Source organism: Giraffa tippelskirchi, chromosome 2, assembly GCF_054371585.1.
Source record: "Giraffa tippelskirchi isolate mGirTip1 chromosome 2, T2T-mGirTip1v1.2.pri, whole genome shotgun sequence".
Lineage (NCBI taxonomy): Eukaryota > Metazoa > Chordata > Mammalia > Artiodactyla > Giraffidae > Giraffa > Giraffa tippelskirchi.
Window position 1 is genome coordinate 208384212 of NC_137276.1, and position 22631 is coordinate 208406842.

The following is a 22631-nucleotide window of genomic DNA, read 5'->3' on the forward strand; positions in this document are numbered from 1 at the left end:
GCACTTAAGCTATTTTTGTTCCATAATACTGTTTTTATATTCTTTTGCTAATAATCACCAGCAGAGGGCATAGAAGTACTATTGATGCTTTTAACACATTTCACAGCACACTTCTCTTAAAAAAAAATATTCTTACAATAATTGTTCTGTTTTGCTTTTGAAATTATATTCAAGCTAAAGGTCTGGTATCCCAGAGTGTTTTCCAACTCCTAGTGGTATGCTACCACTGTCAGTAAACAAATAAGGAGAACAATTGTCAAAAAAAAAAAAGAACCAACCTTGCATACTGATATGACACACTTGGTAAACAAAATCACAGCTTTTAATTGTATCTTATCCATTAACAGTAGACATATCCTAACATAAGGTGAATAAAAAATGTACTAGAGGTTTCATACAAGTCAGTATCAGGGGAAAAATGATTCTATTTATCCCCTGAAGCAAAACATTTATAGCTATTCTATTAATTAAATGTTATCATTACCAAAACTATTATTTTGTTTATGCTCACAAGCAGAATTCATTCAACCAACCTGAAGTCACTCTTAAAAACGAATTATTCTATGATTATTAATCAGTTATCATGTTTCTGCTAGAATGTTAAGGAGAATTTTTGGTTTCTAACTTCTCAGTTTTCCTGCATATATATATTTGTTTGTATTTTTGATCCTTGAAACTTCTTTTTCTTTATCGATGGACTTATTTATAAACATTAAAACCATGCAAATCATGCTTGCTGAATATTTATATCAATATCTCCAGTTTACATCAAAAACTTTTAAATGCTTTTTAGTTTAACTTCTTGAAACTCGAAAATCTCATTTGCATTTATTTTGATAGACAAGAATATCACTGGTTCATTTGGACGACTTTCTCAACACTGAGGAACTTCTTCCACATAGTATTGAAGCAAACTACATAGGAGGTTAGCAGTTCTTTTTTGTGTTTAATATTTATTTGACTTCTGGGCTGAAGACAATTGATTCTAAGATACGTTTCTGTATTTATTTTTCTTCCTAGATCATGCCATTGGTTTTACCAATGCTTCCTTTTCCTGGGATAAAACAAGGATTCCAGTATTAAAAGAGTAAGTCATGATTTGGGGAAAAAAGAAAAAATTAGCATGGATTCCATCATGCTTCATGTGTTTATTTTTTTCAGAGTTTTTAAGCAGAAGATGGATCTATTGGAATTTTTAAGATTTTTTAAAATCCTCTCACTGCATCTTTCAATTTTATGATTGTTTTACAATCTTTTTACCCCCTGTTCATTTCCTCTATTTTCTTTGCAGCATTTACTGCTGCATTTTGAAAGGTTGGGTGTTTGTAGAATAATGTAGAACAAAGTGAATAGCAGCAATTTCAAGGATGATGCCCTGTATATAGTGACTTATGATACAGTGACTTTTCTGGGAATATACATTAAAAACAATTATAACAGAACTTCCTATATCATCTCTTTTTTTATTTGTTGTGCAGCTTGAATATAAAGATTCCAGAAGGAGCTTTAGTGGCTGTTGTAGGGCAAGTTGGGTCTGGAAAATCGTCTGTGCTTTCTGCAATTTTGGGGGAAATGGAGAAACTAAAAGGAGTAGTCCAAAGAAAGGTAAAGTTGACAATGTATTCTTTGCACATCTCCTAGTGTAATGGACTACAGCCAGCACATCATTAGTGTCAATAAGAATTTATCAAGTTGAATTGAAGAATGAAGTATTTAATTAGCATTTCTAGTTTGTAACAAACATTTAAATTTCCACAGAAATTGATTAGCTATGGATGGATTATTCAGAGCATTCTGTCCTCCATATACTTCAGCAAATCATTTAGGAATGCTTATGGTAATTGTTTGATGATATTAACTAAATTGCAACCAATTATGGAGAAATGAATGTGGTTTATAATATAATTTGATTAGGTTTCTAATTATCATTCATTGCAATATTTCCTAAGTAATTACAGCCATTCAATTTCTAAGAAATGGTGTAGTTTCTCACAAGAAGGATCTCTGACCTAGGAAAACCTCAGGAAAATAATAATTATTAATAGCTTATATTTAAATTTCAGCATTTGGACTATGGAAAGGTCTACTTCCAGCCATTTGTTCTATTCTTAAAGGTCAATATGAATAAGAATTCAACAAGTTCTTCATCAGCTATTTCTTTTTTGAAGTGCTAGGCTATCCAATGAATTTTTCCTTAGACCTAACTACCTAAGAAGGTAACATATTACCTAATCACTCCTTCTCACTTCTGAAAATATGGAGAGGCTCTATGGATATGAAACCAGTGTCTTCACAGTTTTTTTTTTTCTCTAGGAAAAATCAACTCCAGATCTTTTTATTTTTGTTCATGATATATCATTCCTTGTGTCTATATTTATTCTCCTCTGGAGAAGGAAATGGCAACCCCCTCCAGTACTCTTGCCTTGAAAATCCCATGGACAGAGGAGCCTGGTGGGCTACAGTCCATGGGGTCACAAAGAGTCAGACATGATTGAGCAACTAAGCATGTCTTTATATCTTTCCTGATTCTAGGTCGTTAGTGATTAATTGCTAAAGAATCTACTTGCAATGTGGGAGACCTGGGTTCGATCCCTGAGTTGGGAAGATCCCCTGGAGAAGGGAACAGTAACCCACTTCAGTATTCGGGCTTGGAGAATTCCATGGGCTGTATAGTCCATGGGGTCGCAAAGAGTCAGACACAACTGAGCGACTTTCAAGTTCAAGTTCAATTTCATGTCTTTATATCTTTCCTGATTCCAGGTCTTTAGTGATTAATTTTTTACTTATTTTTTCTCTCATCATTACTGTTTCTTAGTTTGGAATCAAGCATAATTTCAAGGACTTTTTCTGATAAGATTATACTTAATAAATACCACTACTTTTAATTTTAAATATACTATCTTTTCTCCTTATGGTCTCTTTAATGATTACAATAAGCCATTTGTCTGTTGGTCAAGATGACTATAAATTTTCCTAGGCCAGTAAGTATCCTTTAAAAATATAATACTTGTCATATTGGGATATATTATTTTATTGACATATTGATTTTATTTTCATTCAGTTTCTTCAATTTTCACAAAGCGACTATTGAGCATATACTATGTGCCTGGCACAGTACCAAGGAAATAAACATGAATAGGATATGCTACTTTTCTTAAGGAGTTCCTAGTCAAGTGAGGAAGATACTAAGATCAATCACAACAAATATTTAGATTTTTGAAATGAAACAGTATAAAAAGCAACAAATTCTGCTTTGAAGAGTTAAAAAATAATCAAAATAGGTAGCCTTTTATTTAATCTTGAAAAATGATTAGGAGTTGATCAAGATAAAACCAGTATCAATTTTAAGCTTCACCTAATACATAAATTATAATAATAAACTTAAATTTTAAGGAACAGATTGAATAAGATAATGTGCGAAGACCTAGACTAGTTCTTGGCACAGAGTCAGCTGGCTCCCTAAGAATTTTTATGGTCATTGTTATCTTCAGTATGATTGTTGAGGGGCTCGTGGTAAGACTTAAAGATTATTTCTGGTACTTTTGAGGATTCATAGTTAGGAAAGTGTTCATGGTGATAATAGAAACCATAACATTGCTATTACTAATCATAAAGTAGAGAGGACACACTTTGTTTATATTAAGCTAGGGATGTGGAAGAGAGACAGTATTAGCTGTCTGTATAACTGGCCACTTTGTTCTTTAGGAAGCTTATTGGTCTGGTTCAGTGGCAAGATTTTAATTATTTCACATTCTGAATTATTTCACATTCCATACTCTCAGTTATTTCCTAAAACAAGTCTAATCCTAAATTTATAAGTATTATCCTGATTATCTCTAATTTAATAGTAATGGACTTCCCTGGTAGCTCTGATGGTAAAAAAGTCTGCCAGCAATGTAGGGGACCCAGGTTCAATCTTTGGGTTGGGAAGATCTCTTGGAGAAGGGAATGGCAACCCACTCCAGAATTCTTCCCTGGAGAATTCCATGGACAGAGGAGCCTGGAGGGCTACATGGAGTCACAAAAAGACGGACACCATTGAGTGACTGATGCTCTCACTTTCAATCATAATAATGGCATGGCCAACCTAACATTTGGTATTTATAAGGTGTTTTGTTTACATCTTTCTGTTTCTCAAGGTTTCACCTTCTCAATTGTTTGATGCATATCATTACAGTGTTCAAATTCTAAGATCCCCTATTCTCAATATCAAAGGCTTGTATCAGACATCATTCATGCAGTATATCCAATATTCAGTGTTCTTTGATGGAACATCAGAGATTTAGAGTCCATTTTTGAATTAACCAAACTGCTATTGTAGTTTTATTATTAAGAGTGAAATGAAACAAATACACATTTTCATTTGTATGTGAGATGTAAGTGATAATTATAATGATAATACAAAAAAAGTTTTACATCTCTGTGAAAATTTATCAACTCTTTTTCAGCTCCTGTTACACCAATACATCAAGTCCATATTTCTCAATGTAGTATTTAGTTCCTATTTTATATTATACGCCATTTTCCCCTGTTCTGCATTCTTCTTTCCTATGTTCTTCACCCTCTGTTCTCCTTATCTTGCCTGATGTATATCAAGTATTCAGAATCTCCATCACCTGAGGACTAATTTATTATGCTATCCTAATCAAAGGTTATTCACTAAGCGAGGTAGTTCAAGAGCAATTACTTTGGTGTTCAAGATCAAGTCAGATCGAATTATATTGTTTTGGCTCAAAATCCATTCTGTGTCTTACTTGCTCAACAAAGAAGAATTAAAAGTTGATCTTTGATCTTCAAAGCAGTTGGTAGAAATCAAAAGACTGGTAGTTACATACAAGTCTATGTCAGAAAGTACTTTAAATGTGCAGTATTGTTAGAATTAGCAATACTCAGAATACTCAAGTCAGTGTTTGGATAGAGTCCATGGGGTAGATTGAAAGGTGAGTCTCTAGTTCAAGTCCTTTAGAAAACAAAGGTTAGTTAAAAGAATATTTCATGCATCAGAGTCATATTCAGGAATAATGTCAAGACATCAGATTATTGGAAAATGAATTTAAGAGCAGTGAGTGCATGGAAGACACGGGAATGTGGTGTCCAGAGCCCCCTTCTAGGGGGCTTGCCACCAGTTTTGGGAGTACATCAAACACATTAGCACCTTCATGATGGCCTGATGGGTTCCAACCTTAAAGGCCAGGCCAGTTCAGCCTAACAACAGAATCCCTCTGCTGGGTGATACAATTCCAAGGCTCTCTGGAAGGTTGACCAAATCTTTCTTGGATCTGGGTCACCATGTGACTTACCCCTCTATCCAATCCTGCTTCTCCATTTCCTTTCCATAAGAATTCCATAAGAATTCATCTCTCAAAAACAACTTGCACTCCAACTTCAGTGTTATGGGCTGAATTGTCTTCTCCCCATATTCATATGTCGAAATTCTAACCCCCAATACCTGAGAATGTGACTGTATTTGGAGATAGGGTCTTCAAGGAGGCCGTAAGTTAAAATAAGGTTAATAGGGTGGGCCCTAGTCCAATATGGATGATACCTTATGAGAAGAAATTAAGACACATATACAAAGAGAAGATCATGTGAAGACTGGGGAGAAGACAGCCATCTTCAAGCTAAGGAGATAGGTCTTAGGAGAAACCAACCATGCTGTCCTGTTCATGATGCCAGCTGACTTGCTGTTCACGCTGTGCACACTGTTCGTTGAACCCAGGGTAGGCAAGGTGCAAGCTAAGAGTCTGGAAGAAGATGTGAAGGGCTGTTGGAACTGCAGACACATTTATTCTCTCCTGGCTGGCACAGCAGCTGTACCAATAGACACGCTATTTTCTCTCCTCTCATGGCTGACCCAACAAACACAGCTGTGACATAGCAGAATGCCGCCACTTTCTAGGTGGAGCTCAATACCCCTACAGCACAAACAGCTTGTGACCAATCGAGTACTTCATGATGGGCATGTGCAGTGCTATAAATGATCTCGGTTGTTACATAGTCATTATTTATAAAATGTGGGGTGAGAGAGTCTGAACACACCATCTTGGCTAATCTACTCTCTCCTCACATGTGCCAGGAGAAGGCAATGGCACCCCACTCCAGTACTCTTGCCTGGGAAACCCCATGGACAGAGGAGCCGGGTAGGCTGCAGCCCATGGGGTCGCTAAGAGTCGGACACGACTGAGCGACTTCACTTTCACTTCTCACTTTCATGCACTGGAGGAGGAAATAGCAACCTACTCCAGTATTCTTGCCTGGAGAATCCCAGGGATGGAGGAGCCTGGTGAGCTGCCGTCTATGGGGTCGCACAGAGTAGGACACGACTGACGTGCCTTAGCAGCAGCAGCAGCAGCACATGTGCCAACACCTTGATCTCAGAATTGTGAGAAAAAAAATTCTATTGTTTAAGCCACTCAGTTCATGGTACCTTGTGAGGGTCGGAAGAGCTGACTAGTAAACTCAGTGACTGCCAAAAATCTCACCAGGGACCTTTGATAGAAAGGAAATGGGTTGCCTTTTCTTTCTCCAGGGGATCTTCCCGACCCAGGGATCGAAACCGGGTCTCTTGCATCGTAGGCAGATGCTTTTACCATCTGAGCCACCAGGGAAGTCTTGATAGAAGCTGCTTGAAAGTAAATAAAAAACGCAAAGTAATTCATTTGAAGGGGCCTCTAATAAAAATACATAACATTAAAATAGGATATAAGATTAAAATATGTATGGAGTATATTTACATTTAAGAAATAATCTAATTTATTTTTAAAAATTCAATTTAAAGGAAGCAAAACCATGGACAAATATGTTCCCTTTATCTGGCACATGCAAGTTCTCCTTTTCCCCGGTTAAGAGTATTTATTTTATTTATTTCTTTTTTAGGGCTCCGTGGCTTATGTTGCCCAGCAGGCCTGGATTCAGAATTGCATTTTGCAAGAAAACATTCTCTTTGGCTCTGTCATGCAGAAGCAGCTTTATGAGAGAGTTTTGGAAGCCTGTGCTCTCCTTCCCGATTTGGAGCAGTTACCAAATGGAGATCAAACTGAGATTGGAGAAAAAGTAAGGAAAATATATTTTATCCTATGCAGGAATAACATTCCAGTCAGCTGCACTAATAAAATGTCTATAGCCCTTTTACTGAGGTATTGAAGAGCTACACAACTATAATTTTTAAAAGTTATTGTAGAAGTCCTATGAAAGAGATGGCAGTGTTAAGGATGAATAATTATTTTTTATTGACTACTTGGAAAGCAGATTAAAAATCAGCAGGAAATTCTGTTGTTAGTGTCTATACAGGGGAATGAAAGCCCACCAAGTAGACCATCCACACTTTGCCTTAGTTTCTGGCATAATGCTGTTCACTATCTAATGAGGGCATAGTAGTTTTGTTTCTTTGTGAATCTCTTGTGCATGAAGTCAAGCCTAGGAGAGTAGCAGCAGAGCCCCAGTCTCCAGTGGTGGCACCAAGACCAGGTTCCAACAAAGCTCTGAGACGATGCTGTCATTATGTACCTGTTCCACGTTCACACATTCTTCCTTAGGAGGAGCTTGTTTCCCAGACATCATATTCTTTGTTCTATTTATTTTCATCTGGTTAATGAATAGTTATCCTGCTGCCCAGTGTTTTGTAGTTAAAAACAAAACAAAGTAAGATATCACAAGTCAAATAATGAACCCCAAGAGAGTATCCCCAACCCTTGGCTAAAATCTCCATTAATTAAACATGAATGCAAAAGCAGCCTCTGCCTACGATTCATATGTACTATGAAGATAAGTAAATAATCCTTAGTGTTTTGAATTTCTGAGAAGAGAGCTAGCATAACGTTGTTAAGTGTTTTTACCCTGGCCTCCTATTATTTAATTGTCTTTTTATATAAATAGAAAACTATAAATGAAATTGTAGAAAGTGCCAGTATTTAAAATCTAGGATGTATGCTTTGCTGTACATCTGAAACCAACACAACATTGTAAATCATCTATATTTCAATAAAATATAAAATCTAGGATGAGGTAGATCTTACCTTTTAACTAGACTTACATTGTTTTTATTCATAACCTGTTACTTTGCAGATGTATGTTTTCAAAGTGTTAAGTAGATTTAATTTTTTGCAACCTCTGTTTTTTCTGGCATCTTCACTATCCCTCTAGGCAATAGCACCATAGCTAAAATTATACAGAAATGCAACTTCTTCAAACTTGTTAATATATGTTGAGCATTTTACTGATAAAGCCAACCTCTAATAATATGAAATAGCTAGTGCATGCATGCATGCTCAGTTGCTTCAGTCGTGTCCAACTCTTTGAGACCCTATAGTAGCCTACCAGGCTCCTCTGTCCATGGGATTCTCCAGGCAACAATACTGGAGTACGTTGCCATGCCCTTCTCCAAGGGATCTTCCCAATCCAGGGATGAAATCAGCATCACTTATGTCTCCTACATTGGCAGGCAGGTTCTTTACCACTAGCGCCACCTGGGAAGACCAAAATAGCTAATCGTATGTAACTAAAAAATTAAAGTGGAAAATTCAAAATGGCAAGTATAGATTTAATATAGTCCTTAAGTGTTATCACCACTTATAAATTCTGCTTTTTATATTTTATAATAAATTTCTCCCAATCTGATGATGTACCTTAAAAATGTAATTGAATATTTCAGAAGGAAATCTGTTTACAGCTATTTATGGTCCATGGGGTCGCAAAGAGTCAAACACGACATAGCAACTAAAACAATGAGATGACAAAGATAATGAATGTAGGATTTTCTTCACCTTTATTATCTTTTTCTTTGACGTAATTCAATTGAACACAAATATTTATTAATCTGTTATTTGCCCTTTTTCTACAATGGAGTACATAAGGGTGAGCAAGAAAGCTATCACTTTGTCTTCAAGGGATTGGAGTCAACTGGATCTCTGCCAGTGATGTTATCCATTGCCTTTACCTGTATTTATTTGGAGACTATGTGCTTGGAGTGCAAGGATAAACTAGGCAGGAGTGGATAGGATAATGAGATGCTGACATGACTATTGCTATTTCTAGCAATGGATGAGTAAACAGAAAACTATAAGACAAGAAGGGAGGGAAGGAATCGCTTTACCTGAAACTCTGAGTAGAAGATTGATTTCAAAGAATACTTGCAGTGTGTAGCTTTTGAGTTGCAAAGGGAGGGTGTGGGTGCCCAAGCTGAGTGAACACTCTGTGCAGATAGGAAAAGGCAGTCTAGTCTGATTGTAGGTCAGTCACTTGAGGGCAGCATTGGGTGAGTGGTTGAAAGATGAGTTAATGCCAAAATCTAAGTGCCTTGGATTTCTGCTAAGGAATTTGCTGTTGCTCATGAATGATGAGAAGAGAAATATGTGGCTAGCCGATTTTTAAGCAAGATGACATAATTGCAGGATACATGATGACAAGTCAGAGGACGGATTAGAGAGAGAAGTGGTTGAGTGACAATAGCTAATGTGTATTGTATCTATACTGAGCATTGGATTCATCCTAGATATTTTAAGCTCATTAAATGCTCATGACAAACCCATGAGTTGGAGACTGTTACAATCACACATACTCACAGATATATGTATCATATTACTTTGTTTTATTTATGTTATCATATTACTTTGTATGTATTTTTTTGCTCTTGGCTCCTTTGCTAAAATATGACTTCCCCATGACAGAGGCTCAGTTTCATTTATCATTAAATCCCAAGTGCTAGCATAGCTCTCCACCTGGAGAAGGAATGGCAACCTACTTCAGTATTCTTGCTGGGGAATTCCATGGAGGGAAGCAGGCTACAGTCCGTGGGGTTGCAAAGAGTCGGACATGATGGAGAGACTAGCACGTTCATATTCTTTAACAGCTCTCAGAATATAGGAGATATTTGTTGAGTAGAGGGAGGATAGAAAGGCAAAGAAGCATAGTATTTTCCAATTATATGGCACTGGCTAAGTTCTGTGCTGCATGGAGAGCTTTTAAACCAGATCTGTAAACACTAAATGTGAAATAAATCAAGTAAATTGGGCCTGGCCACATAATTCTCCATACATGGCTGTACATGTCGATTCTAATTCTCACATAGAGTGATGTATATTCCTTATTCTTGCTGCTTAGAGTTGTACTTTTGCCAACAAGACTTGTACTAATCTTTCTACAGAAGAAAATAAGACATGTTGATTACTGCTTTGGTAATTTAGCTATTATTCTCCATTTCCTATATGTCAGTTTAAAAATGATCACCAGTGTCAGTATAGGAATGACAGCCACAAGTCTCCTTTAATATTCCACAGGCACAACCTTTCAGAGGTAAGGAATTGGGCATTCCTTTCTCCATAACTGTTAGTATCTACTTTTTAAAAGCAAGCAATTAAAAGAAAGCAGATGTATCTGTTAATTTGCACAAATTAATGGCACTAGGAAATAGAGGCTTTTGGAATTTCAGGATAAAGAAAGGTTGCAATGTTAATCCCGAGTTATTACCTATCCCTGCTACAGAAGAGAATTTGGATATAACTATGTGTTCTTTGGGGGCTTCCCAGGTGGCTCCATGGTAAAGAACCTACTTGCCAATGGAGGAGACCTGGGTTATATCCCTGGGTCAGAAAGATCCCCTATAGAAGGGAATGGCTACCCACTCCTGTATTCTTGCCTGGAGAATCCCATGGACAGAGGAGCCTGGTGGGCTAAAGTCCTTAGTGTCATAGAGTTAGACATGACTGGAGCGACTGAGCACACACTCATGCATGCATGTGTTCTTTGAGATTTACACATTTTTCCCTATTTTTTTTTTCTCCTGCTTCATTTTCAGGGTGTGAATATAAGTGGTGGACAAAAGCATCGAGTGTGTCTGGCCAGAGCTGTCTACAGTGGGGCTGACATCTACCTTCTAGATGATCCCTTGTCTGCAGTTGATGTTCACGTTGCAAAGCAACTTTTTGAAAAAGTGATTGGGTCCTCTGGCATGTTAAGGAACAAGGTAGCCATAGCATCACATATGCTTTTGTGAGAGAAGGGGAGAATAATCTATGTAGCATTGGGCCCCGAATTCTAATACTTTATTTGTTGATGCAGAGTAGTCAAATTTCACATAAAGAATGGGATGGTATATTGCTCTTTCACAGACTTTAATGAATATTTTTAAATTTTTACAAGTTCACTCAACTTATGTGATTATTACATAAGATCACAACTTATGTGATTATTACCTCATTGACTCATACTGTATTCAAAGGTGATTTACACATCAAACTGAGTGCTTTAAGTTTAGCCGACCATTTTTTGGAAAAATGTAATTTGTTGTATAGCACTTTTATGGAAAATAGTATTTATTATTTTTTACTTAAAATTAGATATTTTTAACATAACCTTAATAATAATCCAAATGTTTTGTGAAGGAACAAAGAAAAAAGGAATGCATATTTACCAAGTGCATATCATATTTGACACTAGTTAAATATGACTAATTTGACACTGCTGCTGCTGCTGCTAAGTCGCTTCAGTCGTGTCCGACTCTGTGCGACCCCATAGACGGCAGCCCACCAGGCTCCGCCGTCCCTGGGATTCTCCAGGCAAGAATACTGGAGTGGGTTGCCATTTCCTTCTCCAGTGCATGAAAGGGTAAAGTGAAAGTGAAGTTGCTCAGTCGTGTCCGACTCTTAGCGACCCCATGGACTGTAGCCTACTAGGCTCCTCCGTCCATGGGATTCTCCAGGCAAGAGTACTGGAGTGGGGTGCCATTGCCTTCTCCTAATTTGACACTAAATTAGTTCATTTAGTTCTTATAGCAAGTCTCTGAGATAAGCATTATCAATACTCCTGTTTTATATATGAAGAAACTTGGAACTCATAATGACTTGATATAGCTTGCTCAATTTAAGAACCATAGAAATTTATTTATTTATTTATTTATTTTTTCACTGTACTGGGTCTTCATTGCCATGAAGGCTTTCTCTAGTTGTGGAGAGAAGGGTCTACTCTCCAGCTGCGGTACATGGGCCTCTCATTACAGTGGTTTCTCTTGTTGCAGAGCACAGGCTCTGTGGGCAGGGGTTTCAGTAGTTTTAGCACATGAGCTAATAGTTGTGGTTCTCAACTCTACAGCACAGGCTCAATAGCTGTGGTACGCACAGGCTTAGTTGCTCCACAATATTCATCCCGAATCAGGGATGAAACCCCTGTCTCCTGCATTGGCAAGTGGATTCTTTACCACTGAGCCACCGGGGAAACCCCAAGAACCACAGAGAGTTTTAAAAGTCTCTCTGACTGCAGAGCCATATGCATGTATTCACAGTATGTACTTATAGATTTATTTATACAGAGAATTCTGGAAAAAGTAAATAAATGTATAAGATGGCAAAATAAATATTTAAATAAATCACAGACAAATGTCTTTACTTATTGAAATGAACCCAAGATGAATCTCCTCATTCAATTTAGTGTATATTATACAATAAGATGGAAAGATTTAAAAATAAAGACTATGTGTTATAACTTAAACATGTTTTTGTAACACTACATGCATGCTAAGTTGCTTCAGTTGTGTCCAACACTTTGCCACGCCATGGACTGTAGCCTGCGAGGCTTCTCTGTCCATGGGATTCTCCAGGCAAGAAAACCAGAGTGGGTTGCCATGCCCTTCTCCAAGGGATCTTCCCAGGGCTCGAACCCAGGTCTCTTGCATCTCCTGCATTGGTAGGGCAGTTCTTCACCAGTAGCACCACCTGGGAAGCCCCTTGTAACAGTACAGGACCTTCAAAAAAGGAAGAAAGAATGACAGTTATAAGATTGTTTTTAAGTTGTTGTAAATGTGATTCATTCTTGATGAATGGAGAATACCTGAATTAATGGGGTAAAAAATATTTGCTGACTTTTTTTATTTTTGTCAAGTAGTGTATCATCGTTCATTGTGAAATATTTATGTGCTATCTTAAACTGGTGCCTCCCAAAGATTATACTCTAAAATAGTAAAGACAAAAAATAATGATTGCAGCTCTCTTTTTTTTTATTTTATTTATTTATTTTTAGTTGTGCTAGGTCATCATTGCTGCACAGTCTTTTCTCTAGTTGCAATGCATGGGGGCTTCTTATTGTGGTGGCTTCTCTTGTTGTGGAGCACACTCTAAGGAGATTGGGCTTTAGTAGTTGTGGCATGTGAGCTCAATAGTTGTGGTCCCCAGTTCTAGATCACAGGCTCAGTAGTTGTGGCGCATAGGCTTAGGTGCTCTCCCCAACCAGGGATCGAACCCGTGTCCTGCATTGTCAGGTGGATTCTTTACCACTGAGCCACCAGAAACGCCCTGAAGCTCTCTTTAAAATAGTTATTTTGACCATCTTTTGTAACCCAAGAAATAAAATACTCTTTTTCAGACTCGAATTTTAGTGACACACAACCTCACACTTCTACCACAGATGGATCTCATTGTTGTAATGGAAAGTGGCAGAGTAGCACAAATGGGAACATACCAGGAACTTCTGTCTAAACCCAAAAATCTCACGAATTTGCTTCAGGCCTTCAATGAACAAGAAAAAGGTGAGGACACAATTAAAAAATAAGCCTAAGATACAGTGTGCTAACCCATTCTGAAAGCCCATTAATTGTCTGATTTCTTACTATGCATTTTTCTTCATTCATGATTGTTAAGTCAGGAGCTGAACATCTTCCTTTCTCTAGAAAAGAAACAAATACTTTGGGACACATCAGCTAAAAATCAACCTCATATACGATTTTAAAGCAAAATGTTATGCTCCAGGATCAGTTTGTTCATCTCTGAAATAAGAGATTAGATAATTTATAAACTCTACTGCAAGTTTAGAATATAATGAATCTAAACATTCTACTTTCTTTTAAATTAAATACGTATCAAATAAATAATAAATCTTTAAAATGTATTATTGCATGATGTGGGAGAGAAACAAAAGAAAAGAAAATCTAAAGAACGACAAAGGGGAATAATTGTTGTCTAACTTTTACAAAATAACAACTGAGTTTATTTGCTACTAATTTTTATTTCTGTTGTCCTAGTATTTTAAATTAAGGTACAAAGATGTTTGTATAAATGAAGCTGTTTGTTCTTTATGTAATTAGGACACAAGGATGTTTGAAATCTAGCATTAGTTTAATCTTTTAGACATTGATCATTTTCTCACTCTGAAAATTGGATGTACCATCATCTCTTATTGCCAAATTCAGACTGAAATTGAAGAAAGTGGAGAAAACCACTAGAGCATTCAGGTACAACCTGAATCAAATCCATTATGACTATACAGTGGAAGTGAGAAATAGATTTAAAGGACTAGATCTGATAGAATGCCTGATGAACTATGGATGGAGGTTCGTGACATTGCACAGGAGACAGGAATTAAGACCATCCCCAAGAAAAAGAAATGCAAAAAAAGCAAAATGGCTGTCTGAGGAGGCCTTACAAATAGCTGTGAAACAAAGGGAAGCGAAAAGCAAAGGAGAAAAGGAAAGATATACCCATTTGGATGCAGAGTTCCAAAGAATACCAAGGAGATATAAGAAAGCCTTCCTCAGTGACCAGTGCAAAGAAATAGAGAAAAACAATGGAATGGGAAAGACTAGAGATCTCTTTAAGAAAATTAGAGATACCAAGGGAACATTTCATGGAAAGATGGGCTCGATAAAGGACAGAAATGGTAGGGACCTCATGGAAGCAGAAGATATTAAGAAGAGGTGGCAAGGATACACAAAAGAACTGTACAAAAAAGATTTCACGACCCAGGTAATCATGATGGTGTGATCACTCACCTAGAGCCAGACATCCTGGAATGTGAAGTCAAGTGGGCCTTAGGAAGCATCACCATGAACAAAGCTAGTGGAGGTGATGGAATTCCAGTTGAGCTATTTCAAATCCTGAAAGATGATGCTGTGAAAGTGCTGCACTCAATATGCCAGCAAATACAGAAAACTCAGCAGTGGCCACAGGACTGGAAAAGGTCAATTTTCATTCCAATCCCAAAGAAAGGCAATGCCAAAGAATGCTCAACCTACCGCACAATTGCACTCATCTCACACACTAGTAAAGTAATGCTTAAAATTCTCCAAGCCAGACTTCAGCAATACGTGAACAATTAACTTCCAGATGTTCAAGCTGGTTTTAGAAAAGGCAGAGGAACCAGAGATCAAATTGCCAACATCCGATGGATCATCGAAAAAGCAAGAGAGTTCCAGAAAAACATCTATTTCTGCTTTATTGCCAAAGGCTTTGACTGTGTGGCTCATAATAAACTGTGGAAAATTCTTGAAGAAATGGGCATACCAGACCACCTGACCTGCCTCTTCAGAAACCTGTATGCCGGTCAGGAAGCAAGAGTTAGAACTGGACATGGAACAACAGACTGGTTCCAAATAGGAAAAGGAGTCCGTCAAGGCTGTATATTGTCACCCTGCTTATTTAACTTATATGCAGAGTACATCATGAGAAATGCTGGGCTGGATAAAGCACAAACTGGAATCAAGATAGCCAGGAGAAATATAAATAACCTCAGATATGCAGATGACACCACCCTTATGGCAGAAAGTGAAGAAGAACTAAAGAGCCTCTTGATGAAAGTGAAAGAGGAGAGTGAAAAAGTTGGCTTAAAGCTCTACATTCAGAAAACTAAGATTATGTCATCCGTTCCCGTCACTTCATGGCAGATAGATGGGGAAATAGTGGAAACTGTGGCTGACTTTATTTTTCTGGGCTCCAAAATCACTGCAGATGGTGACTGCAGCCATGAAATTAAAAGACACTTACTCCTTGGAAAGAAAGTTATGACCTACCTAGATAGCATATTGAAAAGCAGAGACATTACTTTGCCCACAAAGGTCCATCTAGTCAAGGCTATGGTTTTTCCAGTGGTTATGTATGGATGTGAGAGTTGGACTATAAAGAAAGCTGAGCACCGAAGAATTGATGCTTTTGCACTGTGGTGTTGAAGAAGACTCTTGAGAGTCCCTTGGATTGCAAGGAGATCCAACCAGTCCATCCTAAAGGAGATCAATCCTGGGTGTTCATTGGAAGGACTGATGTTGAAGCTGAAACTCCAATACTTTGGCCACCTCATGTGAAGAGCTGACTCATTGGAGAAGACCCTGATGCTGAGAAGAATTGGGGGCAGGAGGAGAAGGGGGCGACAGAGGATGAGATGGCTGGATGGCATCACCGACTCGATGGACATGAGTTTGGGTAAACTCCCGGAGTTGGTGGTGGACAGGGAGGCCTGGCATGCTGGGGTTCATGGCGTTGCAAAGAGTCAGACACAATGCAGAGACTGAACTGACTGATCATCTCTTTTCCCAGCTGTAGATCATTTCCCACGTAGACCACCATTGTGATCCTTGTGCTATACCTTTCCGGAACACCACTGAGAAATGACTATAAAATCTGTGAACTATTTCAAAATTCCAGGCTGAAAAGAATTATAGAGTTATGTCTTAGTATTTTCTGCATGAACTGTTATCTCTTAATTCACTTTACATTTTACCTGGATGTAAAGGTCAGAAAGATGTGAAACCAGTGTATAATAGGATCAGTGCAATTTAGTATTTGAATGCCATGAAATCAAAAAACAAAACCATTTTGCTCATGTTTTTTCTAAGCTAATACACATTAGGTAGGTATACACTACTATTTTTTTATTCCTTGTTTACACTCCTCTCTCAATTTGAAATGTTCTACATACAGATGCATTCAGAAATATCTGATGCACTGTTAGATGGCTGTGGTCATTCTTAGTAAGAGAAGCACCTTATCTTTTCTTAAGGGCTAGCAATTTTGGGAATGAGCCCTTGCCTACTTGGTCAGGCTAAGTAATAACATGTTTAGTGTGTAGGAAAGGCAGGTCTATGAGCATCTCTGAGGGCTAGAATGAGGGTGCAGTCTATCATTGTCTCTTTCCCTAGCACTTAGGTAGCCTCATGCTAGGCACTCCATAACTGTTAAACAGATAAATCTGCCTCCATTGTTTCTGCCAAAAGTATGTCTCTTCAGAGTTAATGGAGTGATTTGTAATGCTATGAGCCAGTATTGCTATTTATTTTAAAATCACATGAAATGTAAGTTATATTACCTTGGGAAATATACCTTTAAAAGCAGGCAACATGTACGTTTTAAGTTCAATATTTAATTTACCATAAAATACGGAACACACTTTGGAAAATTGAGGCTCTTGTTTAAGTCTCCAGTTTTGGAAAACACATCATTCCTTCCCAGCATTGATAAAACTTCTTAAGTACACCAGTCCTCTGCGGTAACAAGTGGAAAATATTCTTGAAGCTGGGCTGATATTAATAGATGTTACAATCTCACCATCAGAAATATGCCATAATTAGAAAAATTTAAATGGAACTTTTTTCTAATTACTTCAATATTGTGTCTTCTCTGTTACAATTCAGAAAGGTGGTGAGTAGAGACCATTTTTGTTCTGGAAATAGAATATGTTTTCTAAAGTGACTATTTCTGGGATTTTGATTTTTTGGATGCTGAGTAAAAAATATATGAAAGCTTTTAAAAAGCAGGCAAAATATTACTCATGATAATGCTAGATAGATATATGTAAAAGGTCAGCCATATATATTGTCATTTTATTACTGAGCACACAGAACAGGGCAAAAATAGATTAACTGATATAAAATTGATAATAAAACATCCCACCAAACAACTTGAAATCTAGTTACAGTTAGTGTCACATTCCTGCAGTTATTTCCCTTGGACTTGGGCCAGCTGTATCCAGTCCTGTACTATGTCCCTGCTCTGCCTTTCCTCACTGCTGATGACCCAGACACTTGTTCTTCTTTTCCTATCATTCACCCTCTCACTACCAGAGCTGATGACAGATAAGTAGAGTTTATGAGCTTCCCTCGTAGCTCAGCTGGTGAAAGAATCTGCCTGCAATGCATGAGACGCCGGTTCAATTCTGAGTCAGAAAGATCCCCTGGAGAAGGATAGGCTATCCACTCCAGTATTCTTGGACTTCCCTTGTGGCTCAGCTGGTAAAGAATCTGCCTGCAATGTGGGAGACCTGAGGTCGATCCCTGGGTTGGGAAGATCCCCTGGAGAAGGGAAAGGCTACCCACTCCAGTATTCTGGCCTGGAGAATTCCATAGACTGTATAGTCCATGGGATCGCAAAGAGTCAGACACGACTGAGCGGCCTTCACTTTCTTTCAAGTAGAGTTTGTATTATAATTTGGTTTGGATACATCAGATCTCTAAAAGTCCATCCAGCTCTGAAAAATCTACAAGTCTCATCTCATGGGAATATTATAAAGCAGAATCAATCAGGAGTGAGAGAAGACTTTATGAAAAAAGGTATGAAAAATAAAAGCAAAAGATATGAAAAACAAAGGTAAATTTACATACTTACATTTAGAAGTTTAGGCTCTTATCCATACTAATATTACTTATGATAGCTAGGATATCTTGGATATTAATTTTGTCAGTATATTCACAAATGTTTTGCTTAAATCTCTCCCCAAACCTCCTGAAGCTGTATAGTCCTGATTTTACAAAGAGAATATGTATCTTGCACAAGTTAAGACAGATGATAAATTGCAGAATTTAAATCCATCGCTGCCTCTGTTTCATGTCAGAGGCCAATCAAGCTCTTAAACATTATATCAAATTTGTAGGAATAAGCCCATTGACTTAGAGTGAAAGACAGGAAGGAGTGTGGGGCTCACTTCACTCTCGATCTCTCCATCTCTCAATCTCTCTCTCTCCCTCCCCGTTTGTCTCTTTGACAACTTTGGGCTTTAGGCAAGTCACTTGTCCTGAATTTTACTTTTCCCTGAAAAATATGGTAAGCTTACCTATTCTATTCTATCTTATCAGGTCATTCTGATGCTCAAATTGTACAATGTATGTGAACATATTCTGTAAATTGTAAATATGTAAATTTAAACATTTATCATTATCAGCTATGAAGATGAAAATGTGCTTTAGGCAGGAGAGGCTACAACATCCCCAAATTTTCATTCTGTGAGACATAGAATCCTATGTTTCACAGAGACACTTGATGCAAATCAGATGCTTCCTTTAAGCTCCAGATGTTTACTTCTAGAAATAAAAAGCATAGAACGCATGTAGAGACCTCAGAAATCTCCAATTCCTTCCTTTTAAAAATAATAAGTCTGAAATTCAAGTATTATACTGTGAAAAAAAGACGAAAATCTGCCGAACTCTGAGATGTTTCCCGTGGAATTCGCTAACAACAATTTGAACTTCGGGGCTTCTCCAGTGGCTCAGCTGATAAAAAAAACCTGCCTGGAGTTTAGGAGATGCAAGAGACAAGCGTTAGATACCTGGGTTAGGAGGATCCTTTAGAGAAGGAAGGGGCAACCTCCTCTAGTATTCTTGCCTGGGAAATCCCATGGACAGAGGAGCCTGGCAGGCTGCAGCCCATGGAGTGTCAAAGAGTTGGACATGATTGAGTACGCATGCATACACACACAACTTGAACCTTCTTCTTATAGTTCTAGTTTGGTGACTTTGATTTGTGTAACCTGCTTTACTTCTCTGTACTTTTTATCTGTAAAATAAGGATAATTGTAGGATTTTCCTCACAGGGTTACTTTTGAAACATAAGAGTTAAAATATGTAAAACATTTAGAATATTGCTGACATATAGGAAGCTGTTGTTAATATTACTGACATTAGTAAGAACAAGACAGAGATTTGGGGAATTTACACTGTATTTTCTTAACAATTTTCAACATAATAGCATTTTACAATAATAAGACTGAATGATATTCCATTTTTCTTTTAAAGAAAGAAAATCATTCCACTTTGGCAAATATTAAACCCTTCTGTGGAAGATCCAAAACAAGTTAGCACTCTCTGTAATGTCTAAGAAAGAATTTTCTGTAGGATTTTTCATTATAGAATCTTAGTTTTATCAAGACATTACGGGACATTTTAGGTGAAGGGGAAATACTGGGGGAAATGGAAGGGCTCCCAGTATACCTGTGAATCCAAAACACAAACAATACTCTAATTTGTATAATCTTCCATGATACTTCTATTTTGTGCATTGGTTGCCTTTATGGATATAAAAGCACTCACCATCTTCTTCCCCAGCTCATGCTTTAAAGCAAGTCAGTGTAATCAACTCCAGAACTGTACCGAAAGACCAAATCCTGGTGCAAAATGATAGGTGAGTATTAGGACAATACTAGACTCTTGGGGATTATAGACTAATTAATTACATTTTTAGTATTTAAAATGTATCCTATAAAAAGGATCTATATGTTATGATGAATATAAAATCTACTTAGTGGTTTCCAAATTTTAAACTATAAGTTACATGGTTGTGTCTAAGTTTTTAAGTGAGATGTATGTGACTTAGTTTGGTAAAAATAGTAAGTCTTAGTAGTTTCTAGTCAAATTCTACTAGAAGAAATCTACTCTTATTTGTGCATGTAAGTGCTAAAAATATCCCCCAAATGAATCTATTTAGAAAAACAAGAGAAAGGAAGGGAGAGAAGGAAGGAGCAAGGAAAGAATAAGAGAAAGTGAAAGAGAAATAAAAATAAAAATAATAAAACTCTGACTCTGATTGAATTGTTATATTATACTTATTTTTCCTTTTTGTAAGTAACTAAAATGAGCAGTGATTGAAGCAAATTAACCTAATCAGCTATTTGCCCTAATTCTACCCCCAACAGTTGCAAAGAGGAGACTGAAAGAAAGAAAGAAATAATAGCAATGAGTCATTTAAAAATAAACAGCTAGAATTACTGAAAGCTGCCTTGCGTCAAAGTTGCTAATGTTGAGAGCTGGAATGAACTACAGAGAAATGAATACTTTAGGATCTAATAGCTCAGAATTTGGTAGTTTCAAAGTTGAATTGTTTTAAAGGATTGATAGTCCTATGAATGTGTATATGATACAGATGCTGCAGATTGGAGCTTTGTATGTATACCAGGTTTAGATGAGTAGGTAAACTATTCTTCTTTGATCCTAAAGACCTTGGACTGCTTCTTTTTTTGGCTAGGTATTGTCATCCAGTCTCATGACTTTAGTTACCTTTACTGCAAGTTTATATCTCCAGCCCAGCCTGTCCTCTGAACCCCAGAGGTGGACCCTCCTCTTTGACATCTAACTTCAGCTCATGGCAACACTGTTCTTCCAGTTACTTAGATAAGAATATCTTGCAATCACCCGTGACCTCTCTCTTATTCCACATCCAATCCATCATCAAATCCCCATTGGCTCTATCTTCAAAGTATATCAAATAACCCAGAATTCAAACACTACTCATCAATTTCACAGCTACCCTTTGTCCAAATCACTATCATTTCTCACTTGAATTATTGTAATTGTCTTCTTATGAGTCTTCCTGCCAACAGCCTGTCCCTGTACTGTCTATTCACAACATACATCAAGTGGTTTGTTTCACAGATATGAGTCAGATCATATCAGTCTTCTGCCCCAAACTTTCAAAGGTTCACATCTCAGAGTGAAATCCCAAGTCTTTACAAGGACCTGTTAAGGGCTTCCCAGGTGGTGCTAGTGGTAAATAACCCACCTGGCAATGCAGATAGATGTAAGAGATGTGGGTTCCATCCTGGGTCAGGAAGATCCCCTGGAGGAGGGCATGGCAACCCACTCCAGTATTCTTGCCTGGAGAATCCCACAGACAGAGGAGCTTGGCAAGCTACAGTCCACAGGGTCACAAAGAGTCAGACACAACTGAAGCACTTTACCACGGACATATGCTTAAAGCCTTGGGGGACCTGAACCTGTTTATCTTTCTCATCTCAGAACCTCCTAAAGCTCATTTCACTATTCTATTCCAGCAGCCCTGACTCTGCTCTTCCTGGGCAATCAGACATGCTCCTTCCCTGGGATCCCACTGGTTAGGGCATATTTCTCCCAGATATTCATATGGCTTTTGCTCTCCCATCCTCTGCAAGTCTTTCCTCAAGTGTCACCTCATCAATGCAGACTTGTTCAACCACCCTATTTTATATCACAATATTTCCTATCTCTTCTGTGCTTTTCTCCCCATAGTTTTTATTAATTACCTGCATAGTAGAAAATGTATTTGCTTGTATTTTGTCTTTCTCTTACCTCTAGGTTGTAAGCTTTATAAGAGCAGGAATTTTTGTCTTTTTGTTCTCTGTTACTGCCATCTAAATAACACGTTTCAACTAAACACTCAATAGCTTGTAACCTGGTGTTCAATAAGCATTTTGAATGGATGAATAAATAACTAGAGACTGAAAGAACACTCAGGGAACTTTAAACTATCATTTTATTTTTTCTTACCATTATAACAGTGTTTCATTTATATGAGTGCAATTTTTAAGGGTCTCCAAGAAAAGAAAATCCACTGAAACAGAAACACTGAAGCAGACTTTGAAATTTGTGTGCTGTGGCATTTGTACACATCTCTGAGTCATAGTTTTCATTTGTGTATAGTCTCACCATACACTCAATAAGTTGCTTGCTTTAAAGCTTGAAAGTGAAAAAGTAAGAATTATTGTTGTAAACATAATCATACCCTTTCCTCTATAATAAATCACTTTCTTTATTTATAAGTCATCTTTAGTTATATCTAAATTGAACCTCTCAAAGTTTTGGTGGACCACTTTTGCAAAATTTTTCCTTGAAAAAAGAACCCCAGTCCTTATAGAGGTTT

The 22631-nt window shown here is 37.4% G+C and overlaps 1 protein-coding gene across 3 annotated transcripts in view; it reads left to right on the plus strand.

The window, feature by feature from the left end:
* LOC145531089 (multidrug resistance-associated protein 1-like) overlaps positions 1-22631 on the plus strand; it is a 100449-nt gene that overhangs the window by 45932 nt on the left and 31886 nt on the right. For 2 of the 3 annotated variants that reach the window (XM_081552590.1, XM_081552598.1), the window contains exons 10-16: positions 841-925; positions 1021-1087; positions 1479-1605; positions 6877-7053; positions 10793-10960; positions 13351-13513; positions 20066-20141. In XM_081552590.1, the coding sequence (XP_081408716.1) occupies positions 841-925; positions 1021-1087; positions 1479-1605; positions 6877-7053; positions 10793-10960; positions 13351-13513; positions 20066-20141 (863 nt within the window). The remainder of the gene's footprint in view (positions 1-840; positions 926-1020; positions 1088-1478; positions 1606-6876; positions 7054-10792; positions 10961-13350; positions 13514-20065; positions 20142-22631) is intronic. The other variant, XM_081552605.1, reaches the window with a different exon arrangement.